The sequence below is a fragment of the Chrysochloris asiatica genome, unplaced genomic scaffold (assembly GCF_000296735.1).
Source record: "Chrysochloris asiatica unplaced genomic scaffold, ChrAsi1.0 scaffold00003, whole genome shotgun sequence".
Lineage (NCBI taxonomy): Eukaryota > Metazoa > Chordata > Mammalia > Afrosoricida > Chrysochloridae > Chrysochloris > Chrysochloris asiatica.
The window spans coordinates 20,728,271-20,749,568 of record NW_006408521.1 but is presented as its reverse complement, the minus strand read 5'-3'; the positions used below and the strand labels follow the sequence as shown (position 1 = coordinate 20,749,568).

Below are 21,298 nucleotides of genomic sequence, written 5' to 3'. Positions count from 1 at the left end.
TCGGAAGCTTCATGAAGAAAGTTCCATTATCTTTTAATTCTATTATTCCATGAACTTTTGGAAGCTCCTTCATATCTGACCAATAGAGTGAGTTCTGCCTGAGAGCCTTAAGTAAAATAGACTTTCTGAAATAAGATTATTTACACTTTCCCTTGAGCATGTAAGATGTTCCTGGCCCTGGGTTAAGTGCTCCAAAGACAGACGGGATGAGCGTCATTAGGAACTTCCCGTAGCTCTCAGGAAAATCTCTTCTTAGGCCCCTTGGGAGCTGACTCTTGTCTACCTCACCAGCCTCATCTTCCAACCTGTGCTAACTTGTTTGCCTGGATAACTCCTGCCTCTACTTCCCCACTTGTTCAGTTCTGACCGTAGTGACTGTGTATAGGGTTTCTGAGGAGCGACCCCCTTTGCAGTGCAGTGCATTAACCTGCAGCGCCACACCAGGACTCCACTTAGATGTTACCTTTTCCATGAAGCTTTCCCTGATAATCACTTCCCACCCACAGCCCTCCTGTACTTGATCCATGGAAGCACTTAGCTCTATTGTATGTGCCCCCTTTACTTGTCTATGTCCCCATTACAACCGTCTTCCTATATAGCCAGGGATACCTGGTCTGTGAGGATGTGCAGTAAATAGTTGTTGAATGAAATAAAAAAAAGAAGAAAAAGCCCTGCAGCTAAAGAAGTTTACACTTTCCACTGGAGGAATAAGAGAGTCATAGATAATTGTAATGCAAATGAAAAAGTCACAAACACTACCAAGATTAGGAGAAAGAATCAACAGCAAGAGGGGAGAGGTTTTGGAGTTTTCTTGTTTGTTGGATGGTCATTTGGAAATACGTCATAAAAAAAAAAAAAAAAAAAAAAAAATTTGAGCTGGACCTGAAAGAATAGGGAGTTTTGCAATAGACTTGTAATGGGGAGGCACATTCAAGACAAAGCCAGAGAGGAATGCGAAAAATGTGTATGTACGCAGGTGAATAGAAGAGGAGTGTGGGAAAGGGGCTGGGACCAGAGCTTGGCCCTGCCTCCTCTGATATTTATCAGCATTTCCTGACAACGTACTGAGTTATCCTCCTCACAGTCAGGGTGACAACTGAGACTCAGTTGTTAAACTTCCCTGTGAGGTACTAAATCTCTGCTCTACTGCTTTCCTTCCCCTTACTCAGCTGGTTCCCGTCAAAAAGCAGATGTGTGAGCACTTCGTTGTAAAATGGCTTGAGTTTTTACTACTTTATGGCTTCCCAAGTTGGTTCACTTAGGGTGGATTGCTCGTGTTTTTATTGTTTTTGTTAAGTGCCGTCAAGTCAGTTCCCACTCATAGCCATCCTGTGTAGGGTTTCTGAGGAGCAGCTGGTGGTTTTGAGTTTCTGACCAGTCCAGTGCTGATCGTACATCACGTTCACTTTGGGTGGATTGCTCCTGTTTTTAGGTGTTTGTTTTCTTTGAACCGCAGAAGGAGGAGTTGAAGTTCAGGGATCTCTAGGAGAAACTAAGTGAGGGTAAGAACAGAACTCCCTGGAAGGCTGAGATTCCCTGGTTCTAGCCCTACCTCTCATCTGATTGGTCAGTTTGTCCTACTGTGCTGGCTTGCATGTGGCTGTGATGCTGGAAGCTATACCACTAGTACTTTAAATACCAGCAGGGTCACCCATGGTGGACAGGTGCCAGCAGAGCTTCCAGACTAACGCAGACTAGGAAGAAGGAAAGGGACAACTTCTGGATGTTTAGCCACTGAAAACGTTATGAATAACAGAGAAACACTGTCAGATAGCACCAGAATATTATCAGATATAGGCACTTAACACCCACAACAACACAGTGCCAGAAGACGAGCCCCTCAGGTTGCAAGGCCCTCAAAGTGTGACTGGGGATGAGCAGCCTCCTCAAAGTAGAGTTGACTGTGTTGACATGATTGGAATAAAGCTTCCAGGACCTTTTGCTGATGGGGCACAACTCAAAATAAGGAGAAACAGCCAAAATGCCTCTTAGGAGCCAGGATGGCAAGATTTTGTCTCTCATACTTTGGACCTGTTATCAAGAGGGACCAGTCCCTGGAGAAGGATAGCATGTTTGATAAAGTGGCAGATCATCGAAAAAGAGGAAGACCCCAATGAGATGGATTGGCTCAGTGGCAGCAGCAGTGGGCTCAAGTGTAACAACTGGGACGGTGGCAGAGGACTGGGCTGTGTTTCGTTCTGTTGTGCCTAGGCTGGCTATGAGCCAGAACCAACTCAGTGGTACCTCTAACAGTAACCCCAACCTGCAGCTCTGCCATTATGTCAGACATGTCTTTGGGTGAACCCATTTCCCCATCCTGGCATAGTCCCCTTCCATTATCAAAAGATTCAGACAAGAGAACTAAAGTTCTATGATTAGTTAAAATCAATGTGTGAATTTCATTTGAAAGTAGAAAGAAGTTAATACAGAAATTTAAGTAGGGGAGTGTACTAAAGACCAGCAGGCATTCACAATTGAATAATGAAAAATTTCCCTTTTATTGATTTGTTTGAAAGACAATTTAATTTGACAAAAACATACAAAATGCATAAAGAGTTCAAATTTATCAGCCAAGTTCTTGGATTTTGTTAAGAATAATTTTGGCCAAGAAGGTTTAAAACAATCAAGAAAGCAAAAGGGAAGTCCGTCTTGAAAATCTTCATGATTAGCATCATCAACAATTTCCTGAGCTGCTTCAAGACACAGCAGTGTTTGCTGACTGGCATCTCACCTTGGATTTTCAGACATCCTACAACTTGTAAGCTCGCATCATGGAATTTCTCAATTTAAAAGAATCTCTAAGGTCAACTACTCCAATGATCTGTAACCTTTTCTAGACCATGGAATATTTGATGATCTGGGGTCAGCTGAGGTCTCTCAGCCAGTATTTGGATAGGGTTGGGGATAAAGACAAACATGGCTTTACATAAAGTTTCAGGAGTTTTGCATTTCAGTCCGTTTCTAGGAGTTCACAGATTCATATTTGAAGACCTCAGTTTCATCAACTTTTACAGTGAGATCAGAAAACTGAGGCCTTAGAGACGTGATGGAGCTTTTGTGATGCCAATTTGGGCTATAAGGGAAAGAAAGCCAATCAAAAAAAGTAAAATCTAAAGGTGAAAAGTATAAAATCAAAGTATTCAGGAAAGCTAGGTACCCTCAAAGCTCGTGAGAAACATAAGGATACATTACTCATCAGCCTTAGGCAAAAGAGAGGAAGGAAAGCTGCTCAGCTAAAGATGTGCTTGGTTGAGCTCACAGGAAACATCCTTTACCTCAAGGAACCTAGGGTGCTGCCCAGAAAGATAAGAAGAACAAAACCTGGGCTGAGCATGGAAGTCAGGAATAGAAGGGAAAGCAGAGGAGCAACTTGCAAGAACAAAAAGGAAATTAGAAACCCAAATAAAAGTAGAAAACTTTTTCCTTTTACTCACGGTGGTAGTGTGCCGTGGATTCAGTTCCGATTCATAGTGTTCCTGCGTAGAGTTTCCGAGTCAGTAAATCTTTACAGGAGCAGAAAGCCTCATCTTTCTCCCATGGAACAGCTGGTAGTTTTGAACTGCTGGCATTGACGTTAGCAGCCCAATTCGTAACCACTACGCTCCTATCGCTAGGAAAGGAAATCTCTAAGTTGCTACAGAAGGTATTCTTAAAAAAACAACCAACGGGTATTTTCGCCACACCTTAGGTGAGAAACCAAGACTCAAAGCTGAAATGCGCACCCCTAAAAAAATGTTGGCATTCTGGTGAGGTGCTGTAGAATAAGCGCAGGACCTCGAGATCAACAGTTCAAACCCACCAGCCGCTCCTTGGAAACGCTAAACTATGAGTCACTATGAATTAGAAGTGACTCAACGGCACTTGACAACAACAACAAAGAAGATGTTGGAGTCCTAGCGTGGCACTGCAGGATAAGCACTGGACCACAAGGTTGGCTTGAACCTGAAGGTTGGCAGTTCAAACTCACTGTCCACTCTTTGGAAACCCTATACAGCAGGGTGGGAAACCTTTTTTCTGATAAAATTTCTAACTTTATGCACCATGCAGAATTATCAACTGGAAAATTAGCCTGCTATACTTGATCAAACATTTGCTTAACTCACACTTAATGTGGTGGCTGAAACTGCCGTTGCTTTGGCAGGGCCAGAGCAAATGCTTTTGAGGGCCGGATGTTCCCCACCCTTGCTACACAGGGTCATTATGAGTCAGAACTGACTCAAGGGTACTTAACAACAAAAACAACAAGATGTTAGGCTATAGCTTATCAGCAGAACCCTAAATAGCAGCCAGAGTGCCCTGGGGAAATTAATGTGACGTCTTGATCAGCAATTCTCTCCAGCTCTTTAGATTCTCTCTCAAAAAGCACAAACCGAGATGAGGGTACAATGGAAAATGCAAAGCCTGGACTCAGGTTCACATCTTGGTTCTTCAAGTTCCTGATTCAGACAAGTTGGGTCGAAGAGTTCTCATTTGTAAAATGAGGTGAATATTTATCATCTTATTTAGTTATTTATGACATTTATATGAAACAGGATAGCATTTAATACAGAGCATGTGTGAGGGACTTCAAAAAGTTTGTATAAAAATGCCATTACCTCTTCATTCCCATGAGCCTTTTGAAGCTCCCTCATAGTTGTTAAGGAGTCCTGGTGTGGCGCTGTGGGCTAATGCACCAGACTGCAAAGTCGGTTTGAACTGCTAGGTCAGTGGTTCAAGCTCACCAGCTGCTCTTTGGAAACCATATACAGGGTCGCTATGGGTCAGAATCAACTTGATAGCACTTAACAACAGCAACAACATAGTTGTTAAGTTGCCATTGTGTCTGTTCCACCCATAGCATCCCTGTATAAGGTTTCCAAGGGGCTGCTGGTGAGCTTGAACTGCCAATCTTGTGGTTCAAATTGACTTTGCAATCCAGTGCATTAACCCACAGTGCCCCACACCAGGACTCCCTCATAGTTGGGACTTAATAAATACCTGTTGCATGATACTGAGGTGGGGGGATGGGGGGTGGGAAGCATAAACTAGTCTACAATATTCTCTCTATTCTCCCATCTAATAGAGGAAGATGGGTAGGGGATAGTGGTGGAGAAAAAGTAGAAGGTGAAAGAATCATCCTACTTCAGGTTACAACCATAATTTGGAAATTTCACTCTTCAGACTAATGGTTCTCCGTGTGCTTGCCCATATTGAGTATAACGGCATTAGCTCCTCTTGGAAGGATTTTGATTTCTTTATACTTTAATACATGAGGACCATTACTCCCCTGATTGTTTTATGTAAGAAACAGAAGATCCTACTACACGCTATGAGGATAGGCTGTGCATTTACGTTTAGCATTAGAGTTGTGAAGTGCCATTGAGTCGGCTCCGACTCATAGCAACCCTGCATAGGGTTTCTGAGGAGCAGCTGGTGGATTTGAACTGCCAGCCTTGTGGTTCACAGTCCAGTGCTGATCCTACCATCATGCCACATCAGGAATTCAGTGTTACAGTCAGGTTCAAATTACAGCAGTTAATATATCTATTGAGTGATGTGCGAGGAGAAAGGCCAGGTTTAAGCAGTTTGTTGTTATTATTGTTACGTGCTTTTGAGTCAGTTCTGAGGAGCAGCTGGTGGGTTTGAAGCATCAACTTTGTGGCTCAAACTGACCTTGTGGTCCAATGAATTATCCTGAAGTGCCACACCAGGATTGGTTGTAATTAGTTCATTTTTAAGCTGAGATCCTTTTCTTGGTAAGTTAAAGAGGAAAAGTCTGTGGAGTCACGAGGCTATTTTGAGGGTCCTCTTGAGATTTCCTGGATCTGGAGATCAGAATCCCAAATCAGTCAGACCTTCCAGTGTCTTGACACCGTTTCCTGATGGTGTCTCAGGAGCTGCAATTGTCTATTACCATACCAGGACAAACCCTCACTTTTCACATTGCCAACAGTGATCTCTCCATATCTGGAGTTTGCAAGCAAAAGCCTCCCTCATCCAGACTTCAGTAGATAATGAGTAGAGGTTCCAGGAAGCCAAATCAGCCCTACCCAGTCCTAATTCTCCGTTTATAGGTTCATTGTTGTTGTTAGGTGCCATCGAGTCAGTACCAAGTCATAGGTTCATAGGTTCAATTAATTCAGTTCACAGAATTCATTTGAATGTTAGAGTCAAAAAGGACACTTAGGTAAATTATGTTCAGTCTTTTTATTTTACAAACTAAGAATTTGAAGTCCAAAGAAGTTAAGTATCTTGCTTAGCAGACAGTAACAGAGTCTGGCCTAGAACCTGGATTTTCTCACTCTTGTGTCCACTACAGGAAGGCCTGTATAGTGGAGTCACCAGAAAGGTGGGGTGGATCTTGAGAAGATACGAGATGTGAGGCAGCTAGACAAAGGTCACGTCTGAGAAACTCTGGTGATATTCTGAAGGAAATTGGGAACCATGTGAAGGTTGAGTTTCTCTACCCTGTCCACCTTTCCAGGACTTCCTACTGTTCCACAGGCTGTCCATAATTTATTTTGGACTTCAAGGTTTGGAACACACCCAAAGTTCAAAGAGAAAGCTTAATGACCCCTCAGTAGTAGCACCAGGTATTTGATCAGGGGGATTAACAGCTCCAGGCAGCTGGGATCAGATTTCTGAGGGCCTTCTGGGAACTGAAGACAAGGACAGCAGAACCACAGAGTAAGGACACGCGATGTCTTTCGCTTACTGGGGGAGAAGAAGCCAAGTGCTCCAGGCAAAGAGTGGGCTGTAGCTTGGGTGCCAACAAGAAAGAAAAGTAGTTTCTGGATCAGCCAATGTCTCTTGCTTACTGTTGGTTGGGGACAGGAATACAGCTCTTGCATGTGTGTGTATATTGGTCTGGTTGCTGTTTTTCTAAACACATGAAAAACTGGAATGCATCCCCAAGAGTCTGCAATGTACTTAGCATGAGATAATAAATACCCTTTTTATTTTTAACCCTGGGTGAGGTCGTGGTTGGAACTTGTATCTACTCTGAGGCTTAAATAAAGGCAGACACTGAAGACCTGGGGTGGGGGTGGGGGGCTCATAGCAGTGCTTTGAGGAGAAATAAAATGCAGCCACAGACTCAGTTTTACACTGTGTGGTGCTGCAGGTTAATGAGCTAGACCACAAGGTTCACGCTCACCAGCTGCTCCTCGGAAACCCTCTACAGGCTCACTATGAGTTGGAATAGACTCAATGATACTTAACAACAACATAGTTAAATTAAACAGGTAGATAGAATTGTAACCTCTAAATAAATGTATGTTATTATTCATCTTAATAATATAGCCAAAACAATATCATGTCAACATGGAATCAGTGTAACAATAATAGTAATGGGATAGTTTACCTGATTTTGTACTGTGTGTATTTATGCTGGCAGCACATTTCAGTTCCTACTGGCCATAGCTCATGTGAGTAAGAGCCACATGTGGACTTTGTGGGATACCGTATTGGACAGCACAGGTTCAGGGGAGGAGTTCTATAAAGGTGTGTAGTGGTTAGAAAGTGGGGTCAGGGAAGGAAGAACAGAACGTGTACCTAGAGAAGGGGATACGTCAAAGGGTGTGAATAGCATTTGAAGTGAAGGGCTAATCCTTGTGATGGGTAATACAGGGTTCCATTGCCACTTAGAGTCTCCCCACCTCCCCCCCGCCCCACAGCTTCCTCACATTGCAGCTAAATAAAAAGTTTCATTTAAATCTAAGGAATGTGTTTCAGATATAGAGACATTGAATCTTAGTTAACAGGATGTCTTATCATCCCTTCTCTTTACTGAGAGGATAAATGTTTATCTTACCTTTCTCCTTCATTTACTCAACAAGCATTAAGCAAGGAGCCAGTCACCTCTACCTCTCTAGGGTGGGGCTGAGTTTGTAGCATCCAGATGTGAGCTTTGATGATGATCATCCTCTGGTTATTTGGAAATGGCCTGAGACCAAGAGAGGTTCTAGCCAGGCAGTCAGTATCCCTTCCAGGACTGTGGTTCCTTGGGTTAATGACTAGACAGTATCTGTAACTGTTGTTGTTGTTGTTGTTATGTGCCATCGAGTCGGTTCCGACCCATAGCGACCCTGTATAGGGTTTCTGAGGGTGTAAATCTTTACGGGAGTAGAAAGCCTCATCTTTCTCCCGCGGAGCAGCTGGTAGTTTCGAACCGCTGACCTTAAGGTTCGCAGCCCGATTCGTAACCACTAAGCCACCAGAACTGTACACCATCCCTTTTACATCGGAAGAGTCTTTGAGTACTTGGGATAGAAATCATTCAAGAAAAGCAGTCATTGTGCCTGTTTTCAGAAGCAGCAGAAGCTGAGTGTTTCTCCCACAGTTACACCAGCTCTCCCTTCATTGTCCAAGCGGGAGGTCATGTGTGGAGATTAGACATTCAGAGGCACTCAGCTGGTCCCCTCAGTGATCTCGGGACCTCACACAAGCCTTCAGACTTCTCTGAGCTTTAAAATGTCCTGTTTGTCTTGTCCTCTTCAAGACAAAAGTTTTAGTATAAAAGTCAGATGATAACAAACATGAGGTAGATGACACAAAACATGAGGTTGTAGACCTACACGTGCTTTGAATGTGGTTTTTTTAAAAAAGGAAAGGGAAAAAAGAGAGCTTTAAATAAGAAAGAGATAGTAGAATATCAGGTCCTTCTTTCTGTAGTTGGTTCACTAAACCACTTTTAGGCACCAAATGCTTAACTAGAAGACAAGTTCTAGTCACTACCTTGGGACTCAGTTGATTGAATGACACTCTAGAGGCTTCTGCAAGCTCTCATGGAGATCATGCGAAGACATTGTCTGCCTTCCCTCTTTGAACTGCAGTTGCCTGAGATCTTGAGGTCGCCCGTTGGAGTTTGTATTTATTTATTTATTTTTAATGAGAACTTTAGTTTTCATGAGATAATGATCTAGACTAATCCTAGCCCACAGTAGATAGTCTCAGTGCAGGACAACTGAGGTCCTCTGCAACCTTGCTATCAAAAGTTGGTCTGTGGACCATCGGCATCAGCACCCCAAGTAGAAATGCAGAGTCTTGGGTACATCAAATCAGAATCTGCCTTTTCACAAGATTCCAGGTGAGACCTACACAACATTAAGATTCCAGATGAGACCTACACAACATTAAAGTTCAGGAAGCACTCACTGCTCCATAATACTCCCAAGTAAGAGCTCAGCCCCAGCTCAGATCGCTGCAACTCATTTCCTTTGGAGGCAGCTCCTTCAGTTGCTGGGCAGCTCTGATACAAGGTTCTTGTTTCTAGCAAGTCAGAATCTGCCTGTAAGTCTCACCCACTTGAGGCTCCCAAAACAAGTTTCCTTCTTCTGCCACATGAAGGCACCCACAGAGTTGTTGTTGTTGTTGTTAAGTTCCATTGAGTTGATTCCTACCCATAGCGACCCTGTTTCCAAGGAGCAGCTGATGAGCTTGAACCACTGTCCTTGCAGTTCAAATGACTTTGCAGTCTGACGCATCAGCCCACAGCACCACACCAGGACTTGGAAATGTCCATTCTTTTCCTTTGTTTCACAGAAATCTTGATCCAGAGTGCAGATGGGTGATGAGTAGGGTCAACTCCTAGTCACCTGGCAAAGGCGGTGCTGAGGGCTGAGACAATGTCTACAGAACATAAAGTGGCCCTTTCCACTTTTGTCTCTTCCTGCCTGCCAGAGTCCAAGGGCACTGAGTTGAGTGGTTGCCATTGGAAAGGGATTTTAGAAGCTGTCCACTCCTATGCTGGGTAGGAGTATGGACATGGCTTCTGCAGGGCCCTTAAGAACAAGGACACTTACAGTGGGGATGCACCAAAAAGCAACCAAGCAGCCAGACCTCAGACCTCTCACTAGCAGTGTCACTTTGGGGGCTATACTAAATCTCTCTGAGCACCAGCTTCTGCAGATGTTTATAAAATGGACTACTGAAGGCTGTGCTTCCTGTCTCCAGGGCTCCCGTGGGACTTTGTAAGGTGGGAAATGGTCAGAGGACAAGAGAAAGGAGGTTCTGTGGTACAGTAAATGGAGCCAGGACGCAGACCTACTACTACCTCACTGTGTGATCTTCGGGAAGAGCCCACCTTCTCTGGATCCCTATGAAACAAGTGGATCACACACAAAGGTCTCAGGCCCTGTTCTAGAAGGCCCAGGGGTGGCTGTGGCTTGTAGCTATTAGTGCACATTGCGTAGAGGGGTTCTCTGAGGATGGCTCTTAAGAGTCTTCATTTAGGGAGATTTCCTAGTTCCCATTGTGATCGAATCCTCTAAGGGAACCCCCCTCTCCCAGTTAAGCCCTGGCTCAGCTGTGGAAACCCTGCTGAAAGGTGCATGTACTTGGCCCGGATGGCCCCTGTGTTTCCATGGCAGCATGTGGTAGGTACCTGAGCTGGCCAGTCAGGAGTACTGGTTTTATTTTTACAGCTGGGTCAGGACACACTCTGCCCTATGACGTATCTGAACCCCTGTCCTTCCCGGCTGGAGTGTGTAGCGTGCAGATTTTTCCAGCAGGAAGGTCCTATTTGATACTTCACATATTACCAAGAAGCTTCAAAAGTGGTGGGGTTTCCCCATTTTACAATACTGAAATAATATAGACTGAATCGTTTCATGGGAGTGCAGTGACTTTGGTAGGATAAACACTGGATTGTGAACCACAAGGTCAGAAGTCCACTGGCTGCTCCATAAGAAAAAGATGAGGCTCTCTGCTCCTGCAACGATTTATAGCTTTGGAAACTGTATGCAGGGTCATTGTGAGTCGGAGCAATAGTTTCATGAGCCTGTGCTGTCAGAGGAGATGCCCAACCAATGAAATAATGAGCTGGCTTCTGGTACAGCACCGCCTCTGCAGATCGTTGCGAGCTCAGAGTGGGAGCGCCACGTGTGCACTTCTTGACAAGCCGTAACCGCTTCTTAGGACAGTCCTTCGTGTCTCTTCCCTGCCAGCCTGATGACCCTGTGTTCAGGCTCACTCACGTAGCCATGTTTCTCATTTCTCATTTCACTGCCTGGATGCTTGCTTCTAACTTTGTCCATTTGCATTTTCTCCTGTGCACCCACTGTGTTGTGGAAACTCTGTGGCCCTAGGCCGTGGGTGTCCGGTGTCATCCGAGTGTGACGGTGTGGTACGTGTATTTGCACACGCTTTTATTTCGAATCCTTTCCAATGTGACATCTGCTAAAATGTCTCCCTTATAATTTGCTTGGTGATCACAGCCTTCTCATCATTCATTGAGAGCAGGACCTGATCTCACAGAATCTGAAAAGAGCTATGTGGTAAGATGCCTGTTGAATAAAACTACAGCTTTTCTAAAGAGACTTCCTTGCTGACGACTAGAATCTAGACTAGAGTAACCCCTGGTTAATTCCCATTGCCATTAGTTCAAGAGTTATATGGCTACTCTAGTAGAAAGAGATGTAGCCCACCCCCAACCCTCCAAAGTAGAGAAATTTAGAGACAGTATTTCCACCCTGCCTGTATGTGGGATTAAATGAATGTATTAGTGCATGATTGGGGGATACATATTTGCATTTCTATTCTGTAATTATTCCATTTGTAACAGTTACTCACTAATTACAGGCTTTTATGCTGCTACCTTTTTATTTATTTATTTATTTTTTTAATATTTATACTAAATCCCAAATTCTTCTGTATCTTACCTGTTTTTCCATGCTTACGCCTGGATCCCTCCTGCACTCCACTACTGGAATATATGTATATTTTAACCTGGATCTTCAACTCTGTTGTTTCCCTGGACTTGTGTGCTTCATCTGGAATGTCACATCTCTTCCTCTCTCTCTTTTTTCTTTTGGTCCCCTTGTTGACTGTTTTATGGGGGTTTCTGGATATCTCGGGGCCACCTTACAGGAAGCAGTTTGCAATGAGATCATAAACATTGCCGAAAAATCTGTCCATTACTGCAGCACTGTGTCTCATCCCCTTGACTTTCATCACAAGGTGTCCCCTCTTGACAGTAAATCATCTTTAATCATTTCTCAGCAACCTCCAGCCCAGCAGCGAAGAGTCACCCCAGATAGGAGTCAACCCTCACAAGATGTGTAAGTACACTTGGCACACTGGAGTGCTCAAGTTCTTGGTGGACTTTCGGCTTTAGAGAGCGGGTCATTGGCCGGGTATGGGAGCAGCCATTTGGGGGAATGAGCTAATGGCTGTCAGAGTCTCTGAGGATTTCCAGTTAATCTTATTTCCCACCAGCCAGCGTGATAGCAGATGGCAGATAAATAAGAAGGTCTTGGACTGATGTCAAGCTGAGTGTGGTGGGAATGTAGAGGAAGGGCCAGTTAATACTGAATGGAAGACAATGAGCGGATTTCATACATTCATTTTTTAAAAAAAGAATTATTGGGTACCTCCTGTGTGCCAAGCACAGAGGAAGAGAGATTTGTATGGAACAATGAAAGACAAATTGGATTTTGAAAGCTAGAACAGGAAAGATCTTTCCAGATGAGTAAACCATGCACAGAATGGCTTGGACTAAGTCATGTGCTTGGAAACTGCAAGAAGGCTTGTGTGGCTGCAGTATATACTTCATGGAGGAAATGTTAGCGATGAACATGGTCAAGAGGTAGGTTGGGACCAGATAGTAGAATCCAGAATGCTCTTGAGTAAGTTTGGATCCCATTCTGCAGGCACTAGGAACCATTACAAGCTTTTGAAGTGAGAAACATATTGATCGTATTTTGTTTTGGGGAGATAAAACTGCCAGCACGGTAGAAGATGGGTTTCAGACTTGGGGAGTGGGTTGGGTTGGGCTGGACAAAGACACTAGTTGCTGTTGTTGTTAAGTGCCATAAGTTGGTTCTGACACATAGTGACCTTGTATAGGGTTCCTGAAGAGTGGCTGGTGGATTTGAACCACCCACCTTGTAGTTTGCAGTCCAATGTCTACCTTACAGCTCCACACAGACACTGGTTAGGAGACATTAATTCAGCTCCGTAGTAATGAGGGCCTCAGCTAGGACAGAGTGGATTCTTGGAAACCATGGAAATGTGGAAGATGACTCGAGGTCAAGGGTAAAGGGAGACAGGAGCAGAGGCTAGATAGATCCTTGGGGGAACAGCTTTCCAGACAACAAAGGAGACTGAGAAGAGATACAGGAAAAGGTGAGGGAGAATCACACCTACAGAACAGAGAAATCAGTGTTTGCTCAAGCAAGCCGCTTACTTAGGCCAAGAGGGGGAGGATGTGAAAAATGTGCACCAGGCATTCTATGTAGCAACTGGGAGATCATTGATGACCTTGGAGACAGCAGAAGTGATAAGGGCTATGGCTAAATTCAATGGGGAATAGATGGAGTGGGAAGGCGGCAGTATTTTTAGGATGGGGAGACTTAAAACACATTTGTACCAGAGGAAAAAGAGCTTTCAAAGTCAAAAGATGCAAGAAAGAAGGAAAAAAAAACCAACAACACTAAAAAACAAAAAGTCCAGGAAAGGGGTTCCACATGGAAACAGAAATTGGAGGGAAGGTAAAGGGCAGGAAGACGAAGCGTGTCTGCTGAGACTGGGCAGGAGAACTGATGAGAAAGCAGTGGGAGCAGCTGGAGGCCCACCCCAAATTAGAACCAATTGTTGGCCCTTTCTCTGGCCAATCTCGTTGGCCTGGTAGTGGGAAAAGCAGATGCTGGAGTTGTTTCCCAAAGCCAAGGCTAACAAAGCAACCATAGTGAGAGTTAAAGGGGGGCATACATTGAAAGGCCAGCCATAGGGATCCAGGTTGGGTAGGAGATAGCAGGGAAATACAGAAACATCAAAAAACGAAGGGACAAAAAATACACTCATATGCCAACTGGAAATCTATCTGCATTTGTTAATTCCTCATTAGACACCTTCCACTGGAGGCTTAGTACATTTGGATAAATATGTAAAGTTAAAAGGTCCATTTGAGAGCAGAATGAACCTCTTATTTTTGGGTACTGACTCCTTGCCTTGCTTCTAGTCAGTCTTCTTGCCCATACATTGGAATCCACTGAAATCTACTGGAAATGGAAAATGATTGGCTCATTTACAAAGCTTTATATGCTGCTATTGTGTTGCAAATGAATAAAGTAGCAGAATTGGCCTGTTCTTAGGTACTCCTTAAATACTGAAGGAAGGGATGAAAACACACAAAGCCTTTCCTTGCTGCCAACTTTCACCAGAAGCAGCAGCTTTCTTTGGTGGCAGCTGCAAGGACAGAGAAACACAGACCAAATTGTCTGAGGCCACCTAGCAAGTAAATGAAAGTTTTTTTAAAAAGCAAAAAGTTTTTAGGAGTTTCTGAAACATAACATTCACATTTAAAAGCAATTAATGGACTGTGTTTAGGCATGTGAAGACATCGAAAGTGGTTTTGCAAACCAGTGAGGCAACTGGAAGGCATTTTTTTATACCATATATATGTAATCTATTTTTAAAATTGTCCAGTGTTCTCCAGAGTAAAAGACTAGAAGGCATAAATATTGTTACATTTGATTGTCTTAATGCCTCTGGGCCTGAGTAATGTCTGGCTAGTCTTGACAATCTGCATATTGTACTCTCTGTTAAGAAAAATGCTTGGTTAGCTTTAAGAAGTGTAGGGATCTAGGCAAAAACACTTTACTATAGTAGCCAAATAACACTAATTAAGAGGATTCTGCAAGATTCAGTCAGAGTTTTCCATTCCCATCAGTCTTGATATACTTCATGTGTGCTGAAGAATCTCCCCAAATCCTGAGATATCAGAGAAATACACAACAAAATACTTTCATCCCCTATGATGAGCAGGAAACACTACTTAAGTCTTGATGGAATTGAAGTGGGTTTTAATTTAACCCTGTTATTGTTGTTTTCTTTAGCTTTAGCTACCAAGCATTATATAGCTATATTCCACAGAACGATGATGAGCTGGAACTCCGAGATGGAGACATCGTGGATGTCATGGAAAGATGTGACGATGGATGGTTTGTTGGTAAGCACCTTGCTCGTCTTCCCAGTTGTGACTTCAGGAATGACCAGGAACAATGGGCCATGCACTGTTCTCTGCACTGAAGAAGAGCCCTCTCAGTTCTGTGCCAGTTGAGAAAGTGTGCCACTCCTTCTGCTAACCCTTAAGACACTGTGAAGGATGCTTGTGCTAAAGTCCAAACCCCAAAGACGCCAACCTCTGTTAGTGATCAGATTCAGTAATTAAGGTTCTGTTCACATTCCTATTGTGCATCTGTCTATTCTACATAGGGAACATTTACTTTTTAAAACTCTTAGGACAGAACATTTCAATTCCACCTAGATCTCAGCCTCAGACTCAGGCATATGTGTCATTCCAAAGACCTCCTTTACTCTTGGCTTCTGATCATTTTCACCATAACAATCGGCTTAATTGAAACAAAAGATCTGCATTTACAGGAAGGGGAAGAGAAAGACCAACATTTATTGAGATTCTGTTCTAAACCGGATGCTATGCTGGATATGGATTGTTGGTGTGATGCTATAGGGTTAGCACTGGACTGCTCACCATAGATTAATCCTTCAAACCCACTAGGCTGCTCCTTGGAAACCCTACATAGGGCTGCTGTGAGTCAGAACCAACTTGATGGTACATAACAACAACAGTGCTGACTATGTTTTCTTAGTGAGTGTCTCTCAGTAAACAGCCCTATAAAACAGTTATCTTTCTTTAGCAGATTCAGAAACTGAGTGGGTTAAGTAACTAACCCAAAGTGACCAGCGAGTAAATGGTGGAGTCAGGATTTGAACTCAGGTTCATCGCTCCCTGAAGTCTGTATTGCTGTTCAGACATGAATATACTGTTGGGAGCTCCTGACTCATTCTTTGCTTCCTGTTTCCCCATAGAGAAAGCTTTACCTTTTATCTTTTTTCCAAAGGCCAGTTCTTCCCAGCTCTCTAGAAGAGCTTTGTAAAAGAGAAGGCATGCCAGGGCCAAATGTGGAGGACAGCAAAGCATAAATGAGACTCCAGAAGAGTCGCCTTGTCCCCAGCAGCTTCTTTAGAAAGTCTACTGCCCAGTAGCCTTGGGTCAGTCTGTGTAGAAGAAAACCAGACTAGAGAGTGACACTCTAGGGCACTATAGGCCATAGAAACATATGCAAGTCGCATCTACAATTTAAACTTGTCTCAAAGCCACATTGGAGCCCTGGTGGCATAGTGGGTTACACATTAGGCTGCTATACACAAGGTCAGCTGTTCAAACCCAACAGTCGCTCTGAGGGAGAAAGATGAGGCTGCTTCCACTAAGATTCACAGCCTCGGAAACTCTAGGGAGTTCTACTCTGTCCTGTTGTTGTTGTTGTCAAGTGCCGTCGAGTCGATTCCAACCCATAGCGACCCTGTATAGGGTTTCCAAGGAGCAGCTGGTGAGCTTGAACCACCGACCTTACAGTTCAAATGGCTTTGCAGTCTGACACATTAGCCCACAGCGCCACACCAGGACTCTGTCCTGTAGAGTCACTATAATTCAAAATCAATTAGGTGGCAGTGGATTTGGTTTTGGAAAAGCCACACTGAAAAAGCGAAAATAGATTAAATTAATTTTGACAATCTAATTAAACTCAGTGCATTCAAAATATTATCTTTTGAATATGCAGTCAATCTATCTGTTTTCTTTTGACTATGCAATCAGTATAATATGCTATTAAGGAGATGCTTTACGCTCTTCTTTTCATACTGTCTTCAGAATCTCGGTGTATTTTATAATTTCCGCACGTCTCCATGCAGACTAGTGGTATTTTAAATTCCCCAGGAGCCACATGTGACTTTCAGATAGCCCAGTTCTATTATTAGAGGTTAATACTAGAAGGAGCTCTGGTAGCGTAGTGGTTACAAATCTGGCTGCGAACCACAAGGTCAGCAGTTCGAAACTACCAGCTGCTCCGCGGGAGAAAGAGGAGGCGTTCTGTTCCCGTAAAGATTTACAGCCTCGGAAACCCCGTGCAGGGTCGCTATGAGTCGGAACCAACTCCACGGCACACAACAACAACAACAACAACTAGAATGTGGTTCTCAGTGGCAACTGCTCATGATCTGTTGTAGGTGTCTTTAGCTTTGACATATTCTTTCAGCTTAGAAATCTCACCTTACACAAAAACTCCAATTCTTTGGCAATGGCTGCTCAAAATGCTGTTTTAAAAGGATTCTGAGGCCATGTCCAAACCAACCAGGTTGTGATGTCTGCCAGGAGGAACATGTATCTGCTACCCTCGCTTCAGAGAGACATAGCTAAGGGAAGGAGCTGGGGTGGTGTAGCCTGAGCTCAATGCTCTTGGCTCCAGCAACCCAAATAGAGTCAGTAGTAGCAAAGCCAGGGAGTCAGTTTGGGTCTGAGGCACAGGCTTCTGAGAGGCACCGAGTGGACTTTTAAGAAATCCTATCATTTAGAAATTCTAAGTCTTGGGTATCTTGCTGTCATAATGCAATAATTCCTCAAAAATAAAAATGAGAGGTATTGAAAGAGCAATGGGCTAGGAGTCGGAAGACCTGGGTTCAAGTTCTGCCTCTGATACAAGGCTTTGTTGTTGTTTCAGCTCATGCAACAGAGTAAAACTGCCTCTGAGGGTTTCCTAGGCTGTACTCCATACTGGACTCCTGGTGTGGCGCTGTGCGTTAATGCGCTAGATTGCAAAGTCAGTTTGAACCACAGAGTAGTTGGTTCAAGCTCACCAGCTGCTCCTCAGAAACTCTATATGGGGTTGCTATGGGTTGGAACTGACAGGACAGCACTTAACAACAACAATCTATACGGGAGCAGTTCACTGGGTCTTTTTCCCGTGAACCCCTGGACAGGATGGACCAACCAACCTTTCAGTTAGCAGTCAAGAGCTTTAACTATTGCACCATTAGAGGACTTTAGAACTGTCACTTCAGCTTGCTGGTCTTCTTCAGATGAAAAGCTGAAATACTAGAAATGCCAACCTTGCTTGTCACCCGGCATTATTTTGCAGCCTGAGTGAGATAAACGAGGGGAAGTGCTTTGGAAACCATATGCTCTGCTCAAAGCCTGAGGGATATTTACCAAATGACACCGAAGCTGGAGTCTCTCCCTCTGAACTCACATGAGTGAGTCTTCTCATTTTGCCTATCTGTGTGTTTTTTCATAGGTACCTCAAGAAGGACAAGACAGTTTGGTACTTTCCCAGGCAACTACGTAAAACCTTTGTATCTATAAGAAGACAGAAAACCAGAGATTGTTTTTTCATTGGAGGACAAAGCATAATTCCTGAACCAGGCTTGTTCTTTAAACACTGAGTCGATAGGATAATCAATGCAGTCAGTGGATAACGTAAGAAGCAAAAGAGAGGGACAGAGAAGTGCTGTGTTTGAACCCAAGCTTGTCTGAGCATACTGTGTGCTGAGCAAAGAGGAATGAGGCAAAGCCCTATTTACTTAGCTGCTTCTGGATCCGCTCCAGCTTTCCCCTCCCCTCCACCTCTTGAGTAATCTGACCTGGAGCACAGCCTGGGAGAAGAGTTAGGCCATAAATACCTCATGCTGCCCAGCCTTGACCAGCCCTGGCTCAAAGGGGACCTTTAGCCTGAAGCAGTCCTCAGAGAGCCAGGCAGATTCCCCTGTCCTTCTCCAGAGGTTCATCAGCCTCTAGCCCCTGCTTCCGAGAGCCAGCTGATACCCCGTAGTTGGGCCCCCAACTCATAGTGACCCCATGCACAACAGAAGGGGAGGAAACACATTCAGCCAGCTGTGTAGCATTGCTCTGGGCTCCCTTCGCATTCAGGCAGAAAAGCACACAAGGTTTGTCCCAGAAAGCTGAGGGGCTGGAGGCCTGGCGGATAGCTAAATTTGTATTTCTGGGTGATTTTGTTCAGAAGCCCTGTAGCTCCTGAGGTCACCTGCAGTGTAGTGTGTTTCTTTCTCATGTCACTGGCCTTCAGGGCAGTATGACCTCATTTGACAGAACACGATTCTAACCTTTCTTTTCTGGTCGGCAGGGTTTGGGGTTGGTAGGCCTATTCTCAGAGAAAGCTAAGAGTAGTGTTCTGTCATTAACACATCGTGGTGGATGCCAAATGCAGGGGATGCATGTGAGCAAGACATAGTCCAGGCCTTAGAGGGGACTCAATGTGTCAACTTGAAACGCAGTCACCTGGGGCCTAGAGTCAAATGCAACCTGATGAGGCTTCTCCTCAGAGCAGATGGTACAGGTGCAGGGGCCCCAGTGTGAGGCTGGGAGGCGTTTCTCCCACTACCTGTTCTTTGTGGCAGCCAGAGCTTTGGCCAATTCAGGATCTCTCTGCTCAGCCCTTGTGGAGACAAAGATAGAAATAAAAGACCCCATTCCCTGCCCTCTGGGAACTCAAAGGAGATTGGGGAGGTAGACACAGACAGAAAACATGGAAATCTAGAGAGACTGTGATATGTGCTAAGAAGGGTATGAGTAAGGACGAGATGCATGTGCCCTGGAGGGAGCCCGGAAAACACCGCCATGTTCCTGGCTCCGTTTGCTCAACATTTGAGCAAGTAGGATGACAGAAGAGCCTTTGTTTGAGGGTAGTTTGTGGCTAGAGATGTGCAGAGCTGTCCCTAGTATCTCCGATACTTTCATCCTCCCCACAAGCACACATCCAAGTTCACAAATAGCAGTAACATTTCAAGGTGAAAGGGGTGTGTATAGGAACCCCTGGCTTTCTGCACATTGTTCAGAATTACCCGTGGATGGTTGTCCCAAAATTTGGAGTCTTTGTAATAACGAAGTTTGTCTTCAGTACCTCTGCCTTGGCATCTGTGCCCATCTTAGCAGCCCACCAACTTCCCACCCCCCACCAGTGAACCACCGTACCCTGACTCTCTCTCCCTGTCCCTTCTTTCAAATCTAGCTCTCAGGAAAGAAACCATCTCATTCATACTACAGTGTAAATGACTGATAAGAGCTATGTGTTACCTCTTCCCAGATACATTTGTTTTTCGCTAAAACAGAACCTTAATCCCAAGGGAGTAGTTTGTGGAACTAATTGTGGTGGGGGGAAGGGAGTTTCCTGGAAAGAAAGGGCCTTTAGGATCTAGTAACAAAAAGACCCATCGCTTTAGAAGGTCTGCTCCACTAGTCAAGAGCCCCGTTTCTCTGGCTCGCTTGCTCTCTGAGGAAGTATAGTAAAAGCGTACATGTACGTGCATTTTGCACGGCAACATTTTACCCATTTTGGAATGTAACTCATAATGGCTAACGTTTCCTGGTCTTTCTTAGACTCAAACTATCAGTAACACAATCTTATCTCATAGTTTCTTGTGAGGTGTTTCTTGACTAAGTAGGTAATTTTGAACACCTCTTTAAATACAGCTAGAAAAGAAAACCAATTTGTAAAACCACCTTTGCATATGACGCCAGCCTCACGCATTTGTCTATCTAGAAACCCAGGTATGCCTCACCAGTTTGTCCGTCTTTAATAAAATCATACGTTAAAAATTTGCATCAAACTTCAACTTCCTAGCTATGATGAAGCAAAGGACAGAGGATTCCGATTGCTCTTTTGTCTTCAAATTTAGTAACATAAAATACATATTTTTATGCTGAAGTGTTTATACAGGTTTATTAATGGCAAGTGCAACTAACCGGCAGCATGCCTTGCAATACATTTTGATATATCAGTCACACTTCCAGATAAAGGTGAATCCCCCAAATTACTTACCTTTTGCAGTAAATGAAAAATCATATGCTTATGATGTGGGACTGTAAATATGTATATTTAACTTTGTATAGCCCATGTACCTACCTTGTATAGGAAAATGATTTTAAAAAGTTTGAACAGAGGTGGGGATAAAATAAGGAAGTCATGAGGTTTTTTGCTTTTTTATTTAAATGAAGGAATTCCAAATAACTCACCTGCAGGTTTTAAGCACAAAAATAGCCATTGTAAAGTGTTAGAATGTTAAATCATTCTTTCTGAGAGATAGGTAACTGTCATCTCAATTATGGTGTTTTGTTTTGGTTTTAAGTTTTGTTGAGTTCTTGTTTGTTTTTTGCAATCCATTTTAATCTGCAGTAGTATTGAGTCCTATGGCTAGAACAGGTTATTGCAAAAAATATTAAGACAGTCTGAAAGAAGTAACTGACAAGCTGTTTAGCCAGTTAATTGAAAGCATTGCTGTTTTCAGTAACACACCAAGAACATGTCCTGTGCAGAGAGATGTTTTTCTGTTCATTTTTCTTTATTGCAGTGGATTGATTTGATAGATATGTTGAGTTACTACTACATTTGCTGTACATATTATTTAATAAACTTTATTCAGAATACCGTGGCACGTGTTTGTTCTTACGATTCGCTGCTTCCTTTTTTTTTTTTTGTTTTTTTTGCCACGCTTTTCAAATGAGGCC

At 43.7% G+C, this 21,298-nt stretch overlaps 1 protein-coding gene across 5 annotated transcripts in view; it reads left to right on the top strand.

Annotated features, from left to right (window-relative positions):
• The window catches only part of SORBS1 (sorbin and SH3 domain containing 1), a 121,983-nt gene extending 103,538 nt beyond the window's left edge, over positions 1 to 18,445 (top strand). Inside the window, exons 25-28 of one of the 5 annotated variants that reach the window (XM_006831176.1) lie at positions 11,196 to 11,255; positions 11,980 to 12,038; positions 14,817 to 14,929; positions 18,072 to 18,173. In XM_006831176.1, the coding sequence (XP_006831239.1) occupies positions 11,196 to 11,255; positions 11,980 to 12,038; positions 14,817 to 14,929; positions 18,072 to 18,139 (300 nt within the window). In that variant the 3' untranslated portion in view covers positions 18,140 to 18,173. Of the gene's footprint in view, positions 1 to 11,195; positions 11,256 to 11,979; positions 12,039 to 14,816; positions 14,930 to 18,071 lie in introns of all 5 variants that reach the window. The other 4 variants (XM_006831177.1, XM_006831175.1, XM_006831174.1 and 1 more) reach the window with 4 other exon arrangements.
• The last annotated feature ends 2,853 nt before the right edge of the window (positions 18,446 to 21,298 follow it).